Raw genomic sequence first — 22,211 nt, 5'->3', positions numbered from 1 at the left:
TAAAATTTTTCTTTTTAAATTCAGTCCTTAAATGATGGACTGGGATACATCATTTAAAAATTAAATTTTAAAAAAAATAAATATGAAAAGTGTAGCATTTACTATGTAAGTCCAACAATATCCTTACAATATTATAATTTTGAGATTGCGGCATATTATTTGCTATAGTAATTAAAATGATGATTTCTTTTATGAAGTTTTGGATTAGTTGAGATTGGTTGTAGGAGATGCAACTCTTTATGGGAGATGTAAACAAATCGGAAGAAGATGAAAATTGGAAATTGAAATCGAGGAGATAAAAAAGGAAATTAGAGGTGATGAGACATCTTGGAGCTAGATGAGGATGATACAATAGTTTGGAAGAAGATGGAAGCCAAGTGCATGGCCAGTAAATTAAAAAATGTATATCATGTGATTTTTTGGTTGAATATATGTATATAGATCTGTAATTTACATTAATTGTGGTAAATCTACTAAGATAAAATCATCAGGAAAAGGAACGTATATATGTAATTTACATTGTGGTAAAAAGTTAGTGGTATTATTTTACAAGATTTTATATATGTATAGCTAGCCTTTTCAAAGAAGTTCTCACTAAATATTCTAGGAATATACAACTTAAGGATTGGCAATACATGATATAGGCAGATAATTAAGTGTGTACTAAATTAAGTGTATGAATGGTATGCTTGCACCAACAATAATCCTCTTATCTTTAAAATATTTTTAAATTCATTGAGCTCAATTAATTTGAGATCAATTGCATGTGTAGTTGATGATTCAAATCAGACCTTCCAATTCAATCGATCACCTAAAATATATAGACTGTATACATAATCTTATATCATAAAGTACTACTATTTAATTTAGCAGTTTGAGAAATGATATTATAAAAGGAATATGCATATATATATATATATTTTTTTTTTGAGAATGCATATATATTATATTGACTTTAAGGAAAGAACATCTTGGTAACTAACTATCAAATACAATGATAAAAGGCTGTTTAGAGAGCTTTCCAGAGCTAGAGCATCTTGTCTCTCTTGTCCCTTTGGTTTCTTCTCTTCTATATTCCACTTTTGATCTCTATCTCCTTGTTACTGCCGACTGGGGATCGGAGGACTTACTTTCCCACCTCTCTCTTTTCCTTTTCTAAGATTTTCTTATAGCTTCTTCTCTTCTTCTTGTGTTTTTTGCATCTTGAAGGCCAAATCTGCTGTGTTTCCCCACCCTAGCCTTCTCCAGTCACAAGCCACCTACCAACCATCATCTGTAAGCATCTTACATCACCGGCCTCCCATCCAACCGATTCTATTGTTCTGTTCCCTACAGTACTGTTTCCAAGCCTGCTTGCTGCTGCAGTTAGTATTTTTACAAGCAAATGGAATGTTCAATTACATTACCGACTGTATACGAACTAACAAAGTATTATGCCTTGAATCCTTGATCTGTGTGATAATCTCATTAACATGCTTCAATTATATTCAATGTAACTTAAGGACTACATATACATTAAAGTCACAAGCACGTCCAATGTTCTAGTTAATTTATCTTGAAAAATAAGCAAATTTATTAATAAATAAACCGAAATGTCATACAAATCAAATTGGGTTTTAAGACATTGTCCCCAACAGAAATAACATCTACGTGGCAGCCGGCAAATAACATTTCTTATACCATTACAAAAGAAAATCATAAGTTTTAGGTCGTCATTCGAATAGTGTCGTTTTTAGAAAGAAAAAAAAAAGAATAAGAAAATTAATATATACTATTCATTTTAAGTCGTTTGAATAGTGTCGGCTAAAAAACGACTTATTATTTCTAAATGAGCTCTGCATACAGAAGTTGATTCCATGTATCGGGGACTCCAGCAAGACACCAGTGGGTGCAGTCCATCCCACGATGCCCTCCAACGCCGTAGACCGATGGATGCGCATCTTTTCTAAGTACCGACATTCTTGTAACATTGAGCAAGTGCACCGGCTTTGACATGTTACGCAACACTTTCTCCAATGCTAGTTCTGCTGGATGTTGGTGCCATGGATGTTTATCTGCAAGTGCGGGTTTTACTTCTCCATTGCAGTTCTTTCCATTATGGAGCCCCCGATAACTTTCGCTGGTTAAACAATGAGAGAAATATAAGATGGGAGGCCAGGAGGGTCTTGTAAAATTATGAGAATATGGAAAAGGTAATCCAAGCACAAACAAACTCTATTATTTTTTGGAAAACAAATAGCTCATTGCTTGTTGCTTGTTGCTCTATTGAGTGCTTTATATATGGCTAGTAAACCTACTTATTGATCTATTGAGTGCTTTAATTATGCCAGATGGTTCTTCAATTTGATGCTAAACACATATGGTAGCATTTTTTTATTTTTTTTTTCACTAGACTTCTACCAATGGAAAAGTTGTTGCTCATAAAAAAGAAACACGTTATGATTGTTAGCTTATTATTGACTTTCAAGGTTATTATCATTGTCTTGTTGCTGTGTAAAATATATAGTACTCCACTTCCATGAAGAAATTAAGTAGTTAAGGAAACTCCACTTACCTTTATCTTATTTTATCGCATTTGTAATTACTCTTTTAAATTTTAAAAACTATCAATCTTAGAGCACCATCTGTTAAAAGTTTGCATAAAAATTTAAGGAATGCTAGAACTCATTCTAGTATTCTTCTGATGTCTATCTGAAATGACATAAATGTAAATAAAAAATTAAAAAATTGCATTCATGTTATCCAGAAGAATATAAATGTAATTTTTTTATTACATTTATGTCCTTACAGAAAAACACTAGAAGGAACTCTAGCATTCCTTTTAGAATTTAAGGTTAAATCAAATGGTTGATGGGTGAAATGTCATTTATACTCTTATAAAATTTACAAAATTACCTTAACTAATTTTATTTTATTTTTACGAGGCGGGTCTGGCCGTGGGTTACTGAAAAGCTTAACTTGATTTTTTTTTTTTTTTTTTATTAAAAAAAAAAAAAGAGGTATTTTGAGTATTTTAGCTTCCTCCATTAGGATTTAACGGAAGGGTGACATTTTAAACTTGAATACATGAAATTGAGAGGTTTTAAAGTCTAGGAAGTGATTGCATGCAAATGCCATGAAAAATTAGAAAGATAAGTGAGGTTTCTCAAAAAGTTAAAGAAGGAATCAATCAAAATAATTTTTAACTATATGTGTGTAATTTAAAAGAATATTTGGCTTACCCACATGCATGAGGTTTCACCACAAAATGCCACCAAGGCAATTCAGCAAGTCTTGGTATATTATCATTTTTATGCCCACAACATGCAGTCTCTATGAAACCACATGCAGTATCAATTCCCCTACGAGTGGATGGTTCCATCTTAATCTTTTTGGCAATTTATTTTTCACTTTTTGATGACCATAATTACTCTTTAATTAACAACTTAACTTTTTTACTTCTTGTTAAATAATTTCTTTAATAACTTACCTAAAATGATCCGGTGAGATTCCTTGGAAGAAGACCTTGGTTTTTCTAGGATCGACACTTTTATCCACCGATCGAGCCCATGTCTTGAGCCCTATCTCATAGGCAGCGAAGCGATTCATGTCTTTGTATTTATGCTTCCCGTCGTCAACGAAATCCCACCTATCATGCAAATCAAAAAGTACTCAAACCCTTTTTTCCAATTTTTTTGCTTTCGGAGAAAACTTCGTTAATAACTTCTGATTTTTTATAAATTTTGTAATTAAATATTCAAACTTTAAAAAGTGTTAATTTATAATATTTATCTTTCAATTTTTTTTTTTTTTTTAAATTCCAACCATTAGTTAGAATTTTCCGTTAAAATTAAACCAATTTTTTTTTTTTTTTCAAAATACCCGTGTTTATTATTTAAAAAAAAATTGTAAAAATTTTCAAAAATTCAAGTATGGGTATTTTTTTCAAATTCCATTACATTATGACCAACATCTAAATGCTTGCAATTTTATTTTTTTTTCCTAAAAAAAAAGGAGGGGCATTTTGGAAATTTTGACAAAATTTAACGGAGATTTGAATTGAAAAGAATTGAAAGTTAGATATCATAAATTGACACTTTTTATAATTTGAGTACTTAAATTAAGTAATTAAGTAAAGATTTTAGTTGTTGATGAAATAAAACTTATGTTAAATAAAAAACAATGAAGAGATTTATGCAAATCTCACGTACGGTTGTTTCCTTGCGGGGTAGAGCCAGTGGTGCCATGTGTTGAATATTAATACATCAATTCCTTGCCATGTTTTTGTGTCAAGCTTGTTGAGGGTCAAAACCCGCCCGTATCTCTTGGGAACAATGTCGACCAAAAATGCATTCCATAGATGCATCACAGAAACATTGTACTCCTGCATGCATATTTATAACATAGGATGCAAGACAACGTTAAACTTTGTTAATTACTAATTAATTAATTTGTAACCACCAAATTTGCTTCATATAGAAGATATCACTTTATTTGAAAATAAATTAAGAGATCTAAAAGTTGAATCCGAGCTTGACCAATACCATTTGAAATGCTAGTATATATTTATCAATCATTTCAAAAATAGGTTTGTTTGTTTGTTTTTTTGTATTTCAATCTAATTACAGTTTGAATCTTAAAGGATTCAATGGAATCATATTTTTAGACAATCATGCCTCGAAACGTGGGCACGCAAGATATGGACACAAGGAGACGCACCCATCCGACATGTGGAATCCCACGTTCCGGAAGATACGAAGACCCATGTTCTAGACTGTGTGAACACCCACGTTTTAGAAGTGGAGACCTACTATCAGAGAGCTAATTTCAGCCATTTTCGAGGAAAATTGACTCCACCCACCTTTTGTATAAATACAGACCTACCTTCAGGTATTCCCCTAACTGAAATTATTATTATTATTAAGGCATTTATACAGATTATCCAAAGAATTGACTTAAAGCATCAGAGTGGGACCAGCTGTCACCCCTAAGAAGCATCCTTACGGAGCTTACTGTTTTACAGGAAAAGATATCAAAAACTTTCTAGAAGCTTGTGTTGCCAGTCTGAAAACTGTTTTAACTAACAGAACTCATCCTTAAAAAACAATTTGTAATGAGAGGGTACCTAAGAGCTTATATACATATGATTAAGTTGCACTTAAACCATATGAGACACTTAGGATCGTAACATACCACCACGTTTTGCAGCCAACGTGCACAGCAACACCCACTTTATCGACACTATTGACCTAATGATGCTTTTTCTCTTTTGGTCGATCTACTCACCAATCAGTATTCAATGACTTAATAATATACTCATATATGATACCAAGACATTTTAATCTAGCCTATAAGTCGCTCCCTCTAGGATTTGACTTCAAAGCCGCAACTCATTCGATCTCATACTCAATGAGCTGCGTCCAATCTCATTCTCGACATGGTAGCGGTTCTAATACCAAATGATACAATCTTTAGGTAGAATTCATTATTGAAAACCGGCTTGTAAATGAATGATGTCTAAAAGCTTATATACACATGATTAAAATTGAATTTAAGCCATGTGAGACACTTAGGATTGTAATAAAAATACTTGGAGATAAAAAAGAAAAAAAAAATACTAATATAACCTTAAAACTTCAAGACAAAGCAAAATAGTTGGAGACAAAAAAAAAAAAAATAATAATATGTGATGAAGTTCCAAAAATAACCCTCGAAACTTATTATATTTCTTTCATTGAAAATTGATCTTACCGTGAATGTGAATGTCCGGAGGGAACCTGTCTTCTCAAACTTGTACTCAGAATGTGGCGTAGCTGAATGAAGCATGCATGCCAGTGATTGCCATTGGTTCAAACACAATGAATCTCCAACAAACAGGATGCGCTTATTTCTATATCTCCTTAAGAAAGTTACACCATTGAACCTGCATAAACAAATATTTTAACTGAATTAATTAGGTTGTTAATAGTGTGGGTTAGTAAGCTTGATTTATTAATATTTATTTATATATACTTCATTTTGGATAATTGGTGAATGTATTAATCGGTTAGTCTAAAAGTCATGGATGGTACTCCAAAAGTGTGTGAATGAATATGTCAAATGTCTCGTTTTACCGAAAGCAAATGGGACAAGCTAACTCAAAGACAATAAACCACCTTGGCAACCTAACAATTTAACAAGTTTTATGTTGTTTGTCAATGTGGATATGGCATATGTGGGACCTAATGAATACAATTGAACAGATCGATAAAGTAGTTAACTCGATCTATTATTTATAACCTGACTAAAATAATATAGTACTATGAAATTAGCTAAGAGAGAAGAAGAAGATTAGAATCAGAGAAGAGGATCGAAGATGATTTATCGAATATGGAGATCTCCTCAACAATACTTTAGTCCTCTGTAATATGTATTTTTCAGGTTTTGAATTATTTTTTATGGATAAAAAAAAATAAAGAAAAAGAAGAACGCGCGTGAAGGCACGGAGGTAGAAAACTGAAAAGAAAGTGAAGAGCTGACAGCAAGAGGGAAGGAAGCTTTGAAGAACAGTAATGAATAGGCGAAAAAAAAAAAAAAAAAAAGAAAAAAAAAAAGGTGAAAACGTATCATGTCATGTTTAATTTTTCTAGGGGGTCGGCCGGTCGGGCCATCATAAGAAATTTTATTTTTTATTTTTTGAAAGTTTTGGTGGCTAGCCGAAGTTTTTGGGTTTAGATTTAAAAAATCCATAAACTTTATTTTTTCTTCATTTCAAGAATTTTGCTGTGATAGACCAAGCCTTTTCTATATAATTTTCTTGGGGGCACCAAATGATCACCATATAAATGTTTTTGGGGGAACTAGCTTGAATTTGGGCTTAAAAAGTTCATGGAAATTTTTTTGTACTTTATTTAATTTATTGAGCTTAGGGTAAGTTATATATATATATAAAACTTTACTGGCCGGGGTGAGGGGCCACTGGCCAGCCCATGTAAAAACAATATGGTACCTTGGCAAGTTGCATGCAGACGGTTGCCACCTATACTTGAGATAGAGTTTGTCCGGCCGACCGTTCCTCTGGCAAGCAAATTGCTTCAGTACGAAGCTGCAATGACTCAAGTTGTAAAGCGGATATGAATTATCGTAAACCCATCTTCCATCGTACAGATCACATCTCCCTCTATAATCATCAATCTTATGCTCCCCATTTACCAGCTGCAACAATGGCAGAACGAGGACGAGTGCAAGAGCAATATTAGCCGCCATTGCGGGTACCCAACTGTGTGTTCGTGTGAGAGAGAGGGAGGCGATGATCATCAGCTTTTATATTCGGAAGTGAATTTAAAATGCGAAAATGATCGAATATGAAAAATATACAGTACAAGGAATTGAAGAACTTCCTTTCATGGTTCCTTCATTCCTTTATTCCTTTATGAAAGACGAGGAGTTGAGTTTGATACATCAAACAGGCGTGCAAAATGGGGCGAGAGAGAGAGAGCGATAGAGGGTACAAGACACCACACATTTTAGATCGAGGAGATAACTATTCAATGGACAAATTTAATGTTATTGGTATTAATGATGTCATTATATTTATATTTTTTTTTAATGATGTGTCAACGTATTTATCATGTGATACCTACTCTCTCAAACTGCCATCCATAAGTATCATGTAACAGTTCATATTTTAGTGATTAACATAAGTGTCAAATGTTACGTAAACTATTAGTTTTGTAAGAATTTGTAACAAAAGTTATAGTACCCATTACAACACTAATTTTAAAAAGATGAAATTTTATTTAATCTTTTTGAATTGTCACTGCTTTTGCAATTATCTCTATAAAATTAAAAAAACTCTCAATTTAGTGTATCAATATTTCAATTTGTTTTATTTATTTTTTTTTTTATCAATCCGTTTAATCTTGTCAAAATTTTCAAAATGTTTTTTTTTAAAAAAAAAATAAAAATAAATAAATCCAAAGATTCAAGCGTGGGTGTTTTTGTAAATTCTATTAAATTCTGACCAACGTTAAATTCATGCAATTTTTTTTTCTTTTTTTTACCTTAAAAAAAATGATGGGCATTTTGAGAATTTTGACACTCATCCATTAAGATTTAACAAAAAATCCTAACGGGGGAGTGGAATTGAAAGATTGATACATTAAATTGAGAGTTTTTGAAATTTATGAAGGCAATTGCAAATATGATAAAAATTCAAATGGGTCAGGTGAAGTTTTCCTTTTAAAAATTAGGAAAATTTGCATCATTGGTCCATGTGATTGGCCTAAATTACAAATCACTCATTATGGTATAAAAAATAATTATAAGGTCATGTGATAGGCGAAAATTACAAATTATTCCGTAAAATCGTTTTTCTTCCACAAACTTAACAAAAATCGTTAGGATGTCACGTCAGTCTAATAAAAACGCGACATGTGACACCCTTAATAAAAAATATATTAACATATTAAAAATTAAAAACTTAAAATATATATTTAAAAAAAAAATTGGTTTTTTTAAATAAAAAAAATAAAAAAATAAAAAAATAAAAGAAAAGGCAATGTCGTTCACGTTACCTTAGAAGGAGCTGATTTGGTCAGGGGTTGCGTATTATTATTAGAATTGCTTCTTTTTTTCTTTTTTCCTTCGTGTTTCTTTCTTCCCATTGGTTGGGCGGAGATTACGATATTTTGTGGCCAACGGGGGCAGTCAAGAGACATATGATACGTTTATAATTTTAATAATTTTTTTTTAAAATTAATTATTAAATATTTAGACTTATATGTAAACAAATAAATTCAATAATTAATTTAAAAAAAACGTTGAAATTGTACAACAATCATTTCTTTAAACACAAAATGATGTTATTATTAGCATCCAATACGTATATAAACAAATACATAAAAATAAAAAATAAAAAAATCACTTAAAATAAGGAAATATAATTGAGTACAATACCGGACAAATCATTTTTAAAATCAACTAGTTTATAGGAAAAAAAGAAATTCATTTCTAATGATCTATCTCCTCATGAGTAAGGTGACCGGATTCCACTCCAACTTGGAGAACTTAGTCTATAAAATTATTACGCATCTTTTCGGTACATAAGAAGTTTTAAATTTTTAATATATTAATTTTTTTTTTTATTAAGAGTGACGTATTGCATTTCCGGCTTTGGTACCGATCTCCCCCATTTTTGCATTTTTTCAGTTGTTTTCAGATTTGCTTTTTTTTGGTTCCTTGCTATGATTTGTGGTTTTTTGCTATTGGGTTTCCCCCATATAGTATTAAGGCATTTTATAACCAGAAACCTAATAGCAAAAAACCACAAATCACAGCAAGGAACTAAAAAAAGCAAATTTGAAAACAACTGAAAAAACGCAAAAATGGGGGAGATCGGTACCAGAGCCGGAAATGGGGGAAATCTGGGCCGGAACTAGGGGACCTCGGCGGCGGTCGTTCTGTCGGAGATGGAGATCGCACGGTGGTTGGGTTTTGGCCGGAGATGGAGAACGACGGTGGCCGTTTGTAGTGGTTTTGGGGACCAAAAAATTGGTTACAGAGAAGAAGACGTACTACACTGGTTTTGAATGGTCGCCGGAACTGGAAGACGGCTGGAGATGGACGACGACCGGAACTGGAAGACGGCCGTAGATGGAAGACAGCCGGAACTGGAAGAACGACGGAGTTGGCTAAAGATGGAGAACGACGGTGGCGGGTCGTGCGTGGAGAACGGCGGTGGCGGGTCGTGCTTGGTGGTCGATGGTGGGAAGAAAATTGGTAGATGGAGAGAGGGAGGGAAAATTTGGAGGGAAGCGCGGGGAACAAAAATGAGAAAATTGAGTGTTGCAGTGATTTTGTTTTCAAATTTTGAAATTTTTTAAAAAAAATACTCTAAAACGTGAAATGGCCCTTTCCACGTAGGAAAGGGCCGGCAAGATGGCTTCTGCCTATCATTACTCTTTTTTTTGGGGGGGGGAGGCTTCCACGCCTTCCCCCTCCTGGGGGTGGTTCTCTCTTAACTTTTCTTGGGCTAGGGAGTTTTTTTTTGTTTTGTTATTGTGAATGTGATATGTTTTCCAGCCATTAGGGCTGTGGAGTTTTTTGTCCTCTTAGTTTTCCGGTGGTAGTTGTAGTCCCTTGACAAAAGATTTCATGGGAGTTTTGGTGTTGGGGAGTGGCTTCTTGGTGTGTCTCCGACGAAGCATCTGACCGTGCCACCTTGGTGTTTTCTTTGGAGTCAGATCTACTCACTTCGGCCGGATTTCTCAAGACACGCACCTCTCCACGGTAGTCGCCGGCCTCTTTTGGTTCAGCAGCCTCCAGCCTCGGCCGTGTGTTCCTGCTCGGCGCGTGGCCAGCACTCGCCAGGGAGGTCACTCCTTGTATCGGCGCGTGAGGGCTACGACATGACTTAGAGGGTGCGGCTGGTGGTGTTCGGTGATTCGGGTGTCTCCGGCGGTCATCAGTCGAAGAGGGAGGTCCCTGGTGGGGTGCATGTGTTCCACACGCCGCCGCCGGTGACGGTGTTTTCTGACGCTGGTTTTCCGTGTTGATCTTTTGTTGTTGGGTTGTTGTATGTTTCTTATGACAGTTTGCTCTGTGCTTGTATTAATCTAATCATTGGTTGTAGCTCAGAATGTGTGACTGATTCCTTATTCAAGTAAAGTTTTATGTCAACGCATAGACAACATTCTATTGGCTTGATTTGTTTAGTAGCAACTGTCTGTAGTTACATGAGTTTTGACTCATGTTGGTTGTACACCCTTGGGGTGGTTGATTATGTTTGCCTTTATGGTGTGTTCTGTTGTAATGTTATTCCCAGTAATGAAAGTTCTAACTTTCTCTCAAAAAAAAAATAATAATAATATATATATATATATAAGTATTTCTTCTTATTTGCATCGTTTTTTTGCACCATATACAAATCTATCGTTTACCCTATTATATCAACGGTAATCTTTTCTTCAATCAACCTCTTCGCCATAATTATATACTCTCATTCGTATATCGTCATTTATTTGTCTATATCTTTTACCCATTATATTTGAAACACATATGCTATTTCAAGTTCGATTGAGTCATAACTTGATAAAGTCCCCATCAAGTATCAGTGAGACCTAAAGCAACTAATACTAATAGGGTTGAGAATTCTCATTTCGAGAGTCAAACTCCCAGTCTAGTACATACCCAACCACTTTAAAAATTTTCTTGAGGTTACTAAACCACCATCACGGATGGTTATATGTTAATAGCTAAATTGGAATCAAACTCAAATTATTATTATTTTAATTTTTTTTTAAAAAAAGAGTTAATTTATTTTCAAACACCCCCTTAATTCTCAATTTTGATGTAATTTTAAATTTTGTTGTGACTCAACTCAATAATGTTAAAGGAAAGAAAATGACAATCCTGAAAAAATGAAGTTTGCTACAAAATAGACTACACCTTGAATCCTGGCCAAAAACTGCGACCTCAAAGAACTTAAAATAAATGGAAAAAGAGGTCGGCCGGGCCATCAATTAAATGCAATAATACAAAGGCAGTTCAGCCCCAAATGGCAAATAACGTTCCAAAAAAAAAGCCGGACGAGGAAATTTCAGTGGGCCTTCGAACAAAAACCCCATTCGTTTTGATTGCCTTGATTACGACAAGCATTCACTGCACAGCCTAGTATGCCTTTGCAACGTGTCGCAGAGTGCTTGCGCAATTAGCTCCTTAGAGCATCCATGTCAAGCTCTCCAAATTTTTTTTCAAATTTAACCTAAACAATTTACTTTTTTTATTTTATTTTATCTCTTACTTTTAAAACACTTCCTACATCAAACTCTCTAAATATTTATCTATTTTAATTATATATTGTTTTTTATTAGTTTTGAAACCAACCAACTTAACTGTATGGACATAAAATTTTCCTACAAAAAAAATCCCACCACAATCAGCCAAACACCAACATAATAACACCCAATTTGTAGAAGTGAAAAGAGACAGAATCAAACTTACAGATCAAAAATTATGCCCAAAACCCCCAAATTATCACCTACCCACTTTTAAGTTCCACAAATTAGCCCAAATCTCACCAGACCCATGAATTTTTTCCCAGTAAAATCCCCAATTTCCTTTCCACCAAGTCTTGATTCTTCCCAAAAATGAACACCCTACAAACAAACCATCCAAAACCATGAAACGCACAATCGAAACTACTTATTCTTCACTGATTTTTTTTTTTTTTTTTTTTCTGCTGCTTTTAATTTTTCTTTCCTTCTTTTTTCAATAAACAGACGCACAGAACCTTCTGCCTCCATCATAGAGAGGAACTAGAGGTAGATGAACAGAGAGAGAGCAACTTTACCTTGTGATCTGACTCGGAGGTGAACGCAGAGGAGAGGAGGAGGAAGAAGAAGGTGAGGAGGGGGAGGGATTGGACGGTAGAGGACATGGAGACCACCGACGAACGTCCGGATTTATATTGTCCAGATCCAGATTTTCACAAGGTTCTCCCAGACTTTCTTTGAGCAAATGGGGAGAAAGTGAAGACGGAAGGCACTCGAGAGAAATGGAAGGGAAGACGGAAGGCAAGGAAAAATGCGGGAAGCAGAATAAAATGATATTTTTTATTAAATGGCGTAAAAATTGTGAGGGTTAAATTTAGAGAGGTTTTCTGACATGAGGTAATTTGGAGAAAGGATAGAGAGTTCAATACAGAAGTGTTTTTGACAACTTTCTCTAATATTTAGTGAAAAGTTTAAATTAGAGAGTTCAATGCTGATGCTCTTAAACATCAACCATTAATCTCTCCACGTCATTTAAATTCGTACGCATACGTGGCACATGTGGGCCTTGCCCATTTGGGCGGATATCCGGTGCACGCTTGGAATCATTCCTTTCATTCTTTTGGGATATCCGAATATACTTTTCCCACCCCGCCGCGTTTTTTTAAGCGCTAAGTGGAGCCAACTAGAGGAATGACGATTGTAGCCCTAGTGATCTGGTGAAACTACGACCTTGCCACCGCGGTGGAGCTTGTAAACTTTCATTCATTTAACCGAAAATGCCCTTTTAACCTCGCGAGTAAACTTGTGAATGGAGGATCGTGAGCGTCGGATGTAAATAGGGATAAATGGACGGCTCAGATATCTACTGGAAAAGTCAGATTTGGCGGGACCCATGCGCTCTCAAAAGTCTGTATTTACGTCAAATCCAATCACTTTATTCTTCTTTCCATTGGGTGATAGTGGTTGCGCGTTCTTCACATGCAAGGAGCAAGGTTGCAAGAGATGGGAAAAGAAAGAAAGTTTGAGAGTGAGAGGCTGAGAGGGCATCTAATGCAAACCTAATGGAATTTGCTTGTCGGTTTTTACCATTTGTTTTTCTTTTTTAAGTGCTCAAAAAAAAAATTACAGTGTATTTGTTTTTTTTTTTTTTAAGAGTTCAGATTTAATTTTAAATTTTTTACAAAACAAAATGCTTAAATATTATTTAGCTCTTTTAAGTAATAGTTATTTTTTTTTTTTATGAAGCATGAAGAACTGACAAATGCAATGATTTGGCTCTTTAAATTGTTTATCTGTTATTATTTTGTTACATCCGTTAATTTTAACAGTTATGTCGAATGAAAAATTAAAGTTGATCAAAGTATTTTGAAAATGTCCTTATTTTGATTATTAAAAAAAATTAAAATTATCTTGTGTAATTATTAATTAGTAGAAAAATATTTTAAAAATAAAATACTACTTATAATTTAAGCTAATCACAAAAAATTATCCAGCAAAAATTTTGGAGGCAAAACACAACAGAACTTGAGGAAGGTGATCTTAATAGGGCCCTTCTTGAAAAAATGGGATGGGCCCTCTGCACGGACATGGACAAACTCTGGGTCCAAGGCTCCAAGCAAGAAGTTTCTCAAATTTTCAGGCCCCCAGTCATCCTCCTCCTGATTTTGGAAGGAACGATGGCTACAACCTACAGGCTACAGCCTACAGGGATCTGGTCGTTAAAGGCCGCCAGGGATTGGATCTGAACTTTTAAAGGATATCCGTGATTTTTTTTTTTTTTTTTGTTAAATCATCCATTATTATTATTTTTTTTTGGGTGAATTAAATCATCCATTATTTTAAAAGTTGAAACTAATAAAAAATTATTGATTTAATTATTTAATTACTATTCTTACCATTTTCCTCACGTGTAAGTTTTAGGGCTTGACAACAAAAGAGACGGAGGTGAAATGTCGGAATGACCTCTGACATCCTTCCGTTGGAGGTCATTTTTGCCAATTTCCACCATTGATAAGTTGGAGGCCAAAGCGAGGTTGCACTAGTTCTTTGTCTTCAAGAAGTTGGGACAAGTGATTAAGAGAGATTGAGAGAAGATTACACACATTAAAAAAAAAATAATAATAATAATAATAATAATAATAATAATTAATTAATTAATAGGTGAATAGCAGCAGTGGCTTCGTGAGATGGCAGAGAAAATTGTTATAATATATATATATATATATTTTATGTAATTGGGTCGGATCGACATGGTTGGAAATTTAAAATCATTTTTTCCTCTTGATTCGCCTTTGTCGGAATTTGACCAGTGGGTCGGGAGGCGGAATTTCGAATTTTTGACCATCCCTAGTTTTACAAAGTTAATAAAAGCTCATGGAAAGAAAAAGTAGGTAAATAAGTTTCTATAGAATTTTATTTCATTTAAGGAAATCTTATATAACAATTTGGAGATATATATATATATATATATATATATATATATATATTTTAAAGTAATCATACACGTGAAGAAGAAGTCTTGTAATGCATATTATATAGTACAAGGGAATCTGAAACTTCAGACAATCTCGCATTATATTCAAATAGTCTTAGAAGTAACCAAACGCAGCAATTCAATACTCACATTGTTTAATTAATATATTTTGACCAATTCTGAAAAAAAACAAAAAAAGAAGAAAAGAAAAAAAAGAGAAATTTTAGTGATATCTCCATTTATTTAATTTTGACCTATAAAAATAGAAAAAGAAGAAGCAGGATTGAGTAGGGATTTTTTGATTTTCCCCCAAAAGATAGCGCAGGCGTAATGATAATCTACCCCTTTACAATTACATCATCATTGTTTTTTTTTTTTTTTTTTTTTTTTTTTTTTTTTTTTTAAAGTAAATCATCATTGCCAAATTAAAGCATATATTTTTTTTTGATGAATTAAATTAAAGCATATTCCATTGTTCAAGTTTGCAAATTACAACCATTTAGTTTGCACGGACATTTTCCGATTATTCTTCCGATTATTCTTGCAAATTACAACCATTTAGGTTGCACTGCTAATTTTGACCCCTTAAAAGTAACAGTAATTGATTTTACTTAATATGTCATGTTTCAAAATTTGAAAGAAAAGATAAAAACATTTTAATTTAATAAAGTATAAATATTTTTTTTAATAACGAGAAGCAACTCTATACAAGTAACTAATCACAAAAAAACTAATATTATACTAACATGCTATTTAGTAGACTGTTATGTAATTGATTCTGTGCTATATAATTAGGATGACCTGAAATGACTTAACAGTAAAAATTATTATTTAATTTTTTTTTACAATTATTAGTTCAAAAATTGATTTTAAGTATTACATCATCTTAATTATACGAGAATCTTGTAAATATTACTATAATCTAATTGATTAGGCTTAAACAAAGTGTATATCTTCGTTTATCTTAAATTACAATTTTTATAGTATATATATATATATATATCCCATACTCCGAAGAGGAAAAAAATAAGAATAATAATAATAATTAAAAAAAGCGATACTATTGAATGCTGGAGGGTGTATTTGTCATTTCAGGGTAGTATGGTAACGCGGGAGAGAGTATTGTCAAAGGCAATGAAAAGGAAGAGCAGGGGTATTATAGTACTTTCATAGTCATAAAATATTATAACCATCAACCATAAAAGAATTCATTACGTGCTCGGCGTTGGAAAAAGCTTTGGGCTTTGACGAATTGTTTTTGTTGTTCGCCAAGCAGCGTAGACCAGAGAGAAAGAGCGAGAGAGTTCTGTGTTTGTCTGAGAGAGAGAGAGAGAGAAAGTGAAAGCAAGCTGTCCAGTAAGCTCAGCTAAGCTTAGAGGTATTTTTTTCTAGAATATATTTTCAAGTTTTTTTTTGGTTTTAATTAAGTTTCTTTGACCATTTAGCTTTGTGCATATCTTTATTTGAATTTCTAGTAATTTTCTGGGGTTGGGAAATCGATTTTATCTGGGTAAGATTGTCGAGGGTCGGAATTTGATTGATGGGTATTTTTTTTGGACATACATTTGACTTGGAAATTTTGATTTTCTTATACGTTTTTTACCGTTTCAATTTTTTTCTGCTGTACTTCTTTGTTTTTTTGGCGTGTGGGGGTTGATTTTGTCAAGAAATAATATCTGGAAGCAAATTTAATAAATGGGTAAATTTTCAAGGACCACTCTTTGGGGTTGAAAGATTATGAATTTCACTCCGATTGTTGAAAGGTTCTGTTTTTTTTTTTCGTCTTAAGAGTTTGTTTCTAAAACCTTGTTTTTAAAGTTTTGTTTCAGGTATAGATTTCCTCACCGTGTAAATTTAGTTTGTGATTTTAAAAGTATGAAACAACTGAAGTTTATTTGTGTGATTGTAAATTCATTTAACTTAAAACTTCGATTTCAATTTGTTACAAGTAGAGGATTTAATTATCAAAAAGCAAGGAAAATAGAGGCTCTAGCTTATATAGTTTCTAAAAGCCCCTGTTGCCATTGGCTTCCCCTGAGCTTCTTGAACTATTAATTTTTTTGGAGAAAATGTTTTGGAATGAATCCCAAACAAGTTAGGAAGTTGGGTTTAAAAATTTCTGGAGAAATGGTGCTTAAGAAAGTTTGAAAATTGTTAATTGAATACATCAAAATCAAAGGAAAAAGGGAATAAAAATAAACAAAAGAACAAGAAGTCAATTTGAACATGTCCCCAACTCATTATGTAGAAATTTGAAGTACTTATTGCCAATCTGTATTTTATTGGATAGTAGCAATTTATTGAGCATTGGTTGATTTCCTCAGATGAATCTCTTGTTAGATTTAATACAGAATAGCTCAGAGTTTCTTTTTTAGATGCAATCTCATATTTTTATTATTTTATTTCCAGCTTGCAGAGTGTGGAACCTATAAGAAGAACTTAAACCTCTTCTTCCGCTTAACCTCTTTCAGAGTGAGAATTGATACATGGGTTCAATGACAGAACCAACGCCTGAGAGCAACCATAGGAAGCCCCTTGGAATCCGGTTCTTAGAATACATCAACGGAACCACCCTTTCCTTCAAAACCTACCAAGCCATTGTTTTGATTGTAACATTTTTCGCATACGCGAGCTACCATGCCACTCGAAAAACCACAAGCATTGTTAAGAGCACCCTTGATCCCCAATCATCAGATTTGGGATTGCAGCTCTACCCATGGAGGATAACTTACTTGCAGGAACCAGCTAGACTTTCGTGGATGCTTGGAGATGGTTGGGCTCCATTTAATGGATCAGATGGGACGGCCTTGCTTGGAGAACTCGATGTTGCTTTCCTCTCAGTTTATGCTGTGGGAATGTACTTCTCTGGACATTTGGGGGACAGAATGAATTTAAGGATCTTCTTAACAGTGGGAATGGTGGGAACTGGTTTGTTTACTTCGCTCTTTGGCATTGGTTATTGGGGAAACATACATAGTTTTATCTACTATTTGATAGTCCAAATGATTGCCGGTTTGTTCCAGTCAACTGGATGGCCTTCAGTGGTTGCAGTGGTTGGTAACTGGTTTGGAAAGAGCAAGAGAGGGCTAATTATGGGTATATGGAATGCTCATACTTCCATTGGGAACATTACAGGTTCTCTGGTTGCTTCTGCTCTATTGAGCTACGGATGGGGTTGGTCCTTTGTTGTGCCCGGTCTCATGATTGCTTTCATTGGATTGGTGGTTTTTCTTCTATTGCCTGTTAATCCTGAGTCTGTTGGAGCTGATAGAGATGATGATGAACTCCATTCTCCCAAGAAAATTGGCGAGGGAGTAGCACAACCTTTGTTAAAGTCAGAGACGGAGGTTAAGCAGAGAGCTGTGGGGTTCATACAAGCGTGGAAAATTCCGGGAGTTGCTCCCTTTGCTCTTTGCCTCTTCTTTGCCAAATTGGTTGCTTATACATTTCTCTACTGGCTTCCGTTCTATCTTACCCATACAGGTATTAGATTCTTTGCTTTTTAAGTGTTATGACTTGGTTAAATCTGCAGACATTTTTTTTATTCTGATTATTGTGGTAAAAAAGGAAAAAAAGAAGGGAGATTGTGATTAAGTGCAGTACATGAGTTTCTATAACTTAGCTTGATCCCTTGGCTCTCATAGTTTCAAATCTCAACCATACCCAACAATTTTTTGACAAGACTTTTAACCCCATCCCCAAGTCCTCTTCCTTCTCAAAACTTTTTGTAATGTAACTAAGATATGCCTAAACCTTTGACAGAAAGATGACTGTATCCTTTGATGTCATGGAAATCCACTCTTTGCAGGGGTTCCTTCAGCTTGTTATATGATGTTTTTAGTCTCATTTCAACTGAAATTATTCACATGTAGTCTTGAATACATGCTTGAGTTCATCAATTATCAAAATTTCTTGTTCAGCTACAAAGTAACATCTTTAACACTCTTTTCTGTTTTCATTTTGCAGCTATTGATGGCAAGTATTTATCTAGCTCAACCGCCGGAAACTTGTCTACATTGTTTGATGTTGGTGGTGTAGTTGGAGGAATTCTAGCTGGCCACATTTCGGATCGCTTAAATGCAAGAGCAATAACAGCTGCGAGTTTCATGTACTGTGCCATCCCTGCTCTCTTCTTCTATCGAAGCTATGGACACGTTTCCTTGACGATTAATATCATTCTTATGTTCATCTCTGGCCTGTTTGTGAATGGGCCATATGCTCTTATCACAACGGCTGTATCAGCTGACTTGGGAACCCACAGTTCATTGGAAGGGAATTCCCGGGCATTGGCAACGGTGACGGCGATTATAGATGGAACTGGCTCTGTTGGGGCTGCTATTGGACCCTTACTAACAGGTTATATTTCTGGTACTAGCTGGACTGCAGTCTTCACCATGTTGATGGCAGCAGCTCTAATTGCAGGGCTGCTTCTAACTAGGCTTGTTGTAGCCGAGGTGGCTGAAAAGATTGAGGAGTCAAGGTCACAAGCAAGATCTTCAGCACCAGCTCATGAAGTGTGACTTTTTAAAGGATACAGTGGTCAGTTATGCTGCCTGTGTGTGATTTTCTCGACATTGTTGATAAGCTGTAGCTCACTGCCTCTGCTGATTGTAGGCAAATGAAAATGAAGATCCTCTGTAGTAATCAAAGAAAAGGAGAGGGCGTTTTTTTTTAATCTTCTCCATTTGTTTAGCTTGGAATATGGAGGGGAGATTTTTTTTTTTTTTTTTTTTTTTTTTTTTTTTGATAAAAAAGGGGGATGTGGAGAGAAGTTGAGATATCTGTATGTACAGTATTTGTATGTCCATCAAATTAAAGCATAGCATTTATCCAGAAGGATGACCAATTCAGAAAATGACCATCTTCTCTCAACTGTTGATTGCCTCTTTTTTTTGAACGAACGTAAGTTCCAGATCATTTGGGAACAAAGGGGGATGAGGCCAGCATTGACATTGACTCGTGGAACATGTGCAATGACCCGAACATTTTCTGTTTATACTTTTATTTTCTCGATTCTAGGACCAGATAAAGGTTCCTTGCTTTATGCCTCCGGAGGGACCAAGAAAGTGCCTTAGGTGCTACGCAACAACTACTGATTTGGCTTTGGTATTGTACCAAAATTGAAAGATGTTTTTCCAACTTTTATCCTTTTTTTTTTTTTTTTTTTTTTCTTTTTTTTTTTTTTTTTTTTTTGTAAATTTATCAGTGAACTGTGGGACCAAATGTTGGAACCTGGTTTCACGTGGTTCCATATATTCAATTGTGAATTTGTCATTTTTTGTGAGGAGATGAATAAGAAATTAGAAAAAGATGTAGGATATTTAAGATAAATTATTAGATATTTAGGACTCACACGTAGGAAAACAGATTTAATAGTTAGTTGAAAAAAAAATTGTTAGAGTTGTATAAGAGTTATGTCAAGAGTTGTATAATAATCATTTCTTAAAAAATTATAGCATGTATTGTAGTTTTTTTAGTAGTCCATATTTAATTTCTCTATTTTTTTTTTTTTAAAAAAAAATTAGAATTAAATATGGATTATTGAAAAAACTATAATATATATATTGGGGAAAACTTCACTTATAACTCTTGATCTGTCATCACTTTGGCAATTAAGTACTCAAAGTTTAAAAAATGTCAATTTTGGGTATCTATCTTTCAATTTTTTCAATTTCAATCCTCCGTTAGAGTTTTCCGTTAAATCCTGCCAAAATTCTCAAAATATCTCTTTTTTTTTTTTAGAGGAAAAAAAGAAGAAAATTGCAAGAATTTAACGGAATTTGCAAAAATACCAATGCTTGAATTTTTTAAAATTAATTAATTTTTTTTCAAAAAAAAAACACGGGTATTTTGAGAATTTTGATAGGATTTAACAGAAAATTTTAAATGGGTTGAAATTAATTTTTTTTTGAAAAATAAATACCCTAAATTGATACATTTGAAAATTTGAGTATTTAATTGCAAAAGTAATTGAAGATCAGTAATTACAAATGAAGTTTTTCCAATATGTTATAATTTTTTTTTTTTTTTAAACACTTTGCCAAATCCTGCAATATATTAACTCTATAGTTATATTCAAAACTTGGGGAGGGGGGATGGCCACTTGGCCTCCTCTAGTTCTGTCTCTGATATTGATTTATTATTAATTTTTTTTTTTGTGACGAAATGTTATATGAAAGTCAACAATTTTTTCGTCTGTCTCTGATATTGATTTATTATTATTATTATTTTATGACGAAACGTTATATGAAAGTTAACAATTTTTTCATCTGTCTCTGATATTGATTTATTATTATTATTATTTTTTGTGACGAATCGTTATATGAAAGTCAACAATTTTTCTATCTGTCCATATTGATTTATTATTATTATTATTATTATTTGGTGAGGAAACGTTATATGAAAGTCAAACAATTTTTCCATCAAGTAAGAAAACTAGCTGGCTTGTTTGGTAGACTATAAGAAAACAGGGAAATAAATTGGGAATCAAGTTTTGGTGGAAAATTCAAACTTGCCCTTGATGAATTAATTAATGGTAAGAGGAAGGAGATATCTGAGTCATTGCTTGAATTAATAATATATATATATTTCTTGGCTTTCTGGACAAATGACGTTAAAAGCAGATTTCGAGGAATAATTTAACCCCATTGCCCATTACCTCTAAAATAAGCGTCTCCCCTTCACGTTTTTTTTGTTTTATATAGGAAGTCGTGGAGGGATCAAAAGTCCCATACGTAAACTTTGGAAGAGGACCAAGTTGGGCTCAGAAAAAAAAGAAATTAAAAATAAAATAAAAGAAAGAATGTGCCCCACACTATGATAGTTTTAGAGTACAAACTACAAAACAATGAAACATGCCAATTGATTCTGAATCAGTAGCCAATATTCCAAATTCCCAAGGCAAGGAAATGTATTTATCTTTATCCAACGGTTCCCCAAGTGTCGGTATTAGTTCGCCATGCCTATGAGTATGGATGGCAGTTCATGTTTACGTATTGAGATATTAGTATAAGATTATATATTTTAATTTTAATTTGACTTATTTAATTAAACGGGCAAGACTTTTCAACTCTAACACATAAATTTTGTTTTATATTCGTATCGGGTTCGCGGATCGTGTACAAAATTGTCAGCCTTACCTGTATAAAAATGTGCATTGTAACACTGATGACACAAGCAATGTAACAACGACCGTACAAAAAAAATAGGACCAAGAGTTTTATTAACCACAAATTAGATTCTTGTCGGTGTGGAAACCACTGTGTGTGTGTGTATATATATATTATATAATTGCCCATATAAGTAGTAACCAAATCATATATGTAATGACGGACACACAAAAAAAGGATTAAAAGTTTTGTCGACCACAAATGAAATTCTTGCTAGTATGGAAACCACTGTATATATAATGACCCATATAAGTTGTAACCAAATCAGATGCTAATTGTATTGGAACCACAAAAAAGGGACTAATTAATGTGTTGAAAACTATGTGCCTAAATAAA

At 33.7% G+C, this 22,211-nt stretch overlaps 2 protein-coding genes across 2 annotated transcripts; one reads left to right on the top strand and one right to left on the bottom strand.

Annotated features, from left to right (window-relative positions):
• Positions 1-1,549: 1,549 nt before the first annotated feature.
• On the bottom strand, positions 1,550-7,492 carry LOC133861921 (protein trichome birefringence-like 41). Its single transcript, XM_062297748.1, has 5 exons — positions 6,968-7,492; positions 5,731-5,902; positions 4,191-4,363; positions 3,470-3,628; positions 1,550-2,119 (listed from the first exon to the last, which is right to left on the bottom strand). The coding sequence occupies exons 1-5, from the start codon at positions 7,273-7,275 to the stop codon at positions 1,825-1,827; spliced, it is 1,107 nt and encodes a 368-aa protein (XP_062153732.1). The 5' UTR covers positions 7,276-7,492; the 3' UTR covers positions 1,550-1,824.
• An 8,461-nt stretch (positions 7,493-15,953) lies between these two features.
• Positions 15,954-19,578, top strand: LOC133861920 (putative glycerol-3-phosphate transporter 1). The gene is made up of 3 exons (XM_062297747.1): positions 15,954-16,084; positions 17,116-18,189; positions 18,673-19,578. Exons 2-3 carry the CDS (start codon positions 17,193-17,195, stop codon positions 19,224-19,226), a joined length of 1,551 nt encoding a protein of 516 aa, XP_062153731.1. The 5' UTR covers positions 15,954-16,084; positions 17,116-17,192; the 3' UTR covers positions 19,227-19,578.
• Positions 19,579-22,211: the final 2,633 nt, after the last annotated feature.

This window comes from Alnus glutinosa, chromosome 2 (assembly GCF_958979055.1).
Source record: "Alnus glutinosa chromosome 2, dhAlnGlut1.1, whole genome shotgun sequence".
Lineage (NCBI taxonomy): Eukaryota > Viridiplantae > Streptophyta > Magnoliopsida > Fagales > Betulaceae > Alnus > Alnus glutinosa.
Note: the sequence above shows the minus strand (reverse complement) of the source record. Positions and strands in the feature narration are given on the sequence as shown.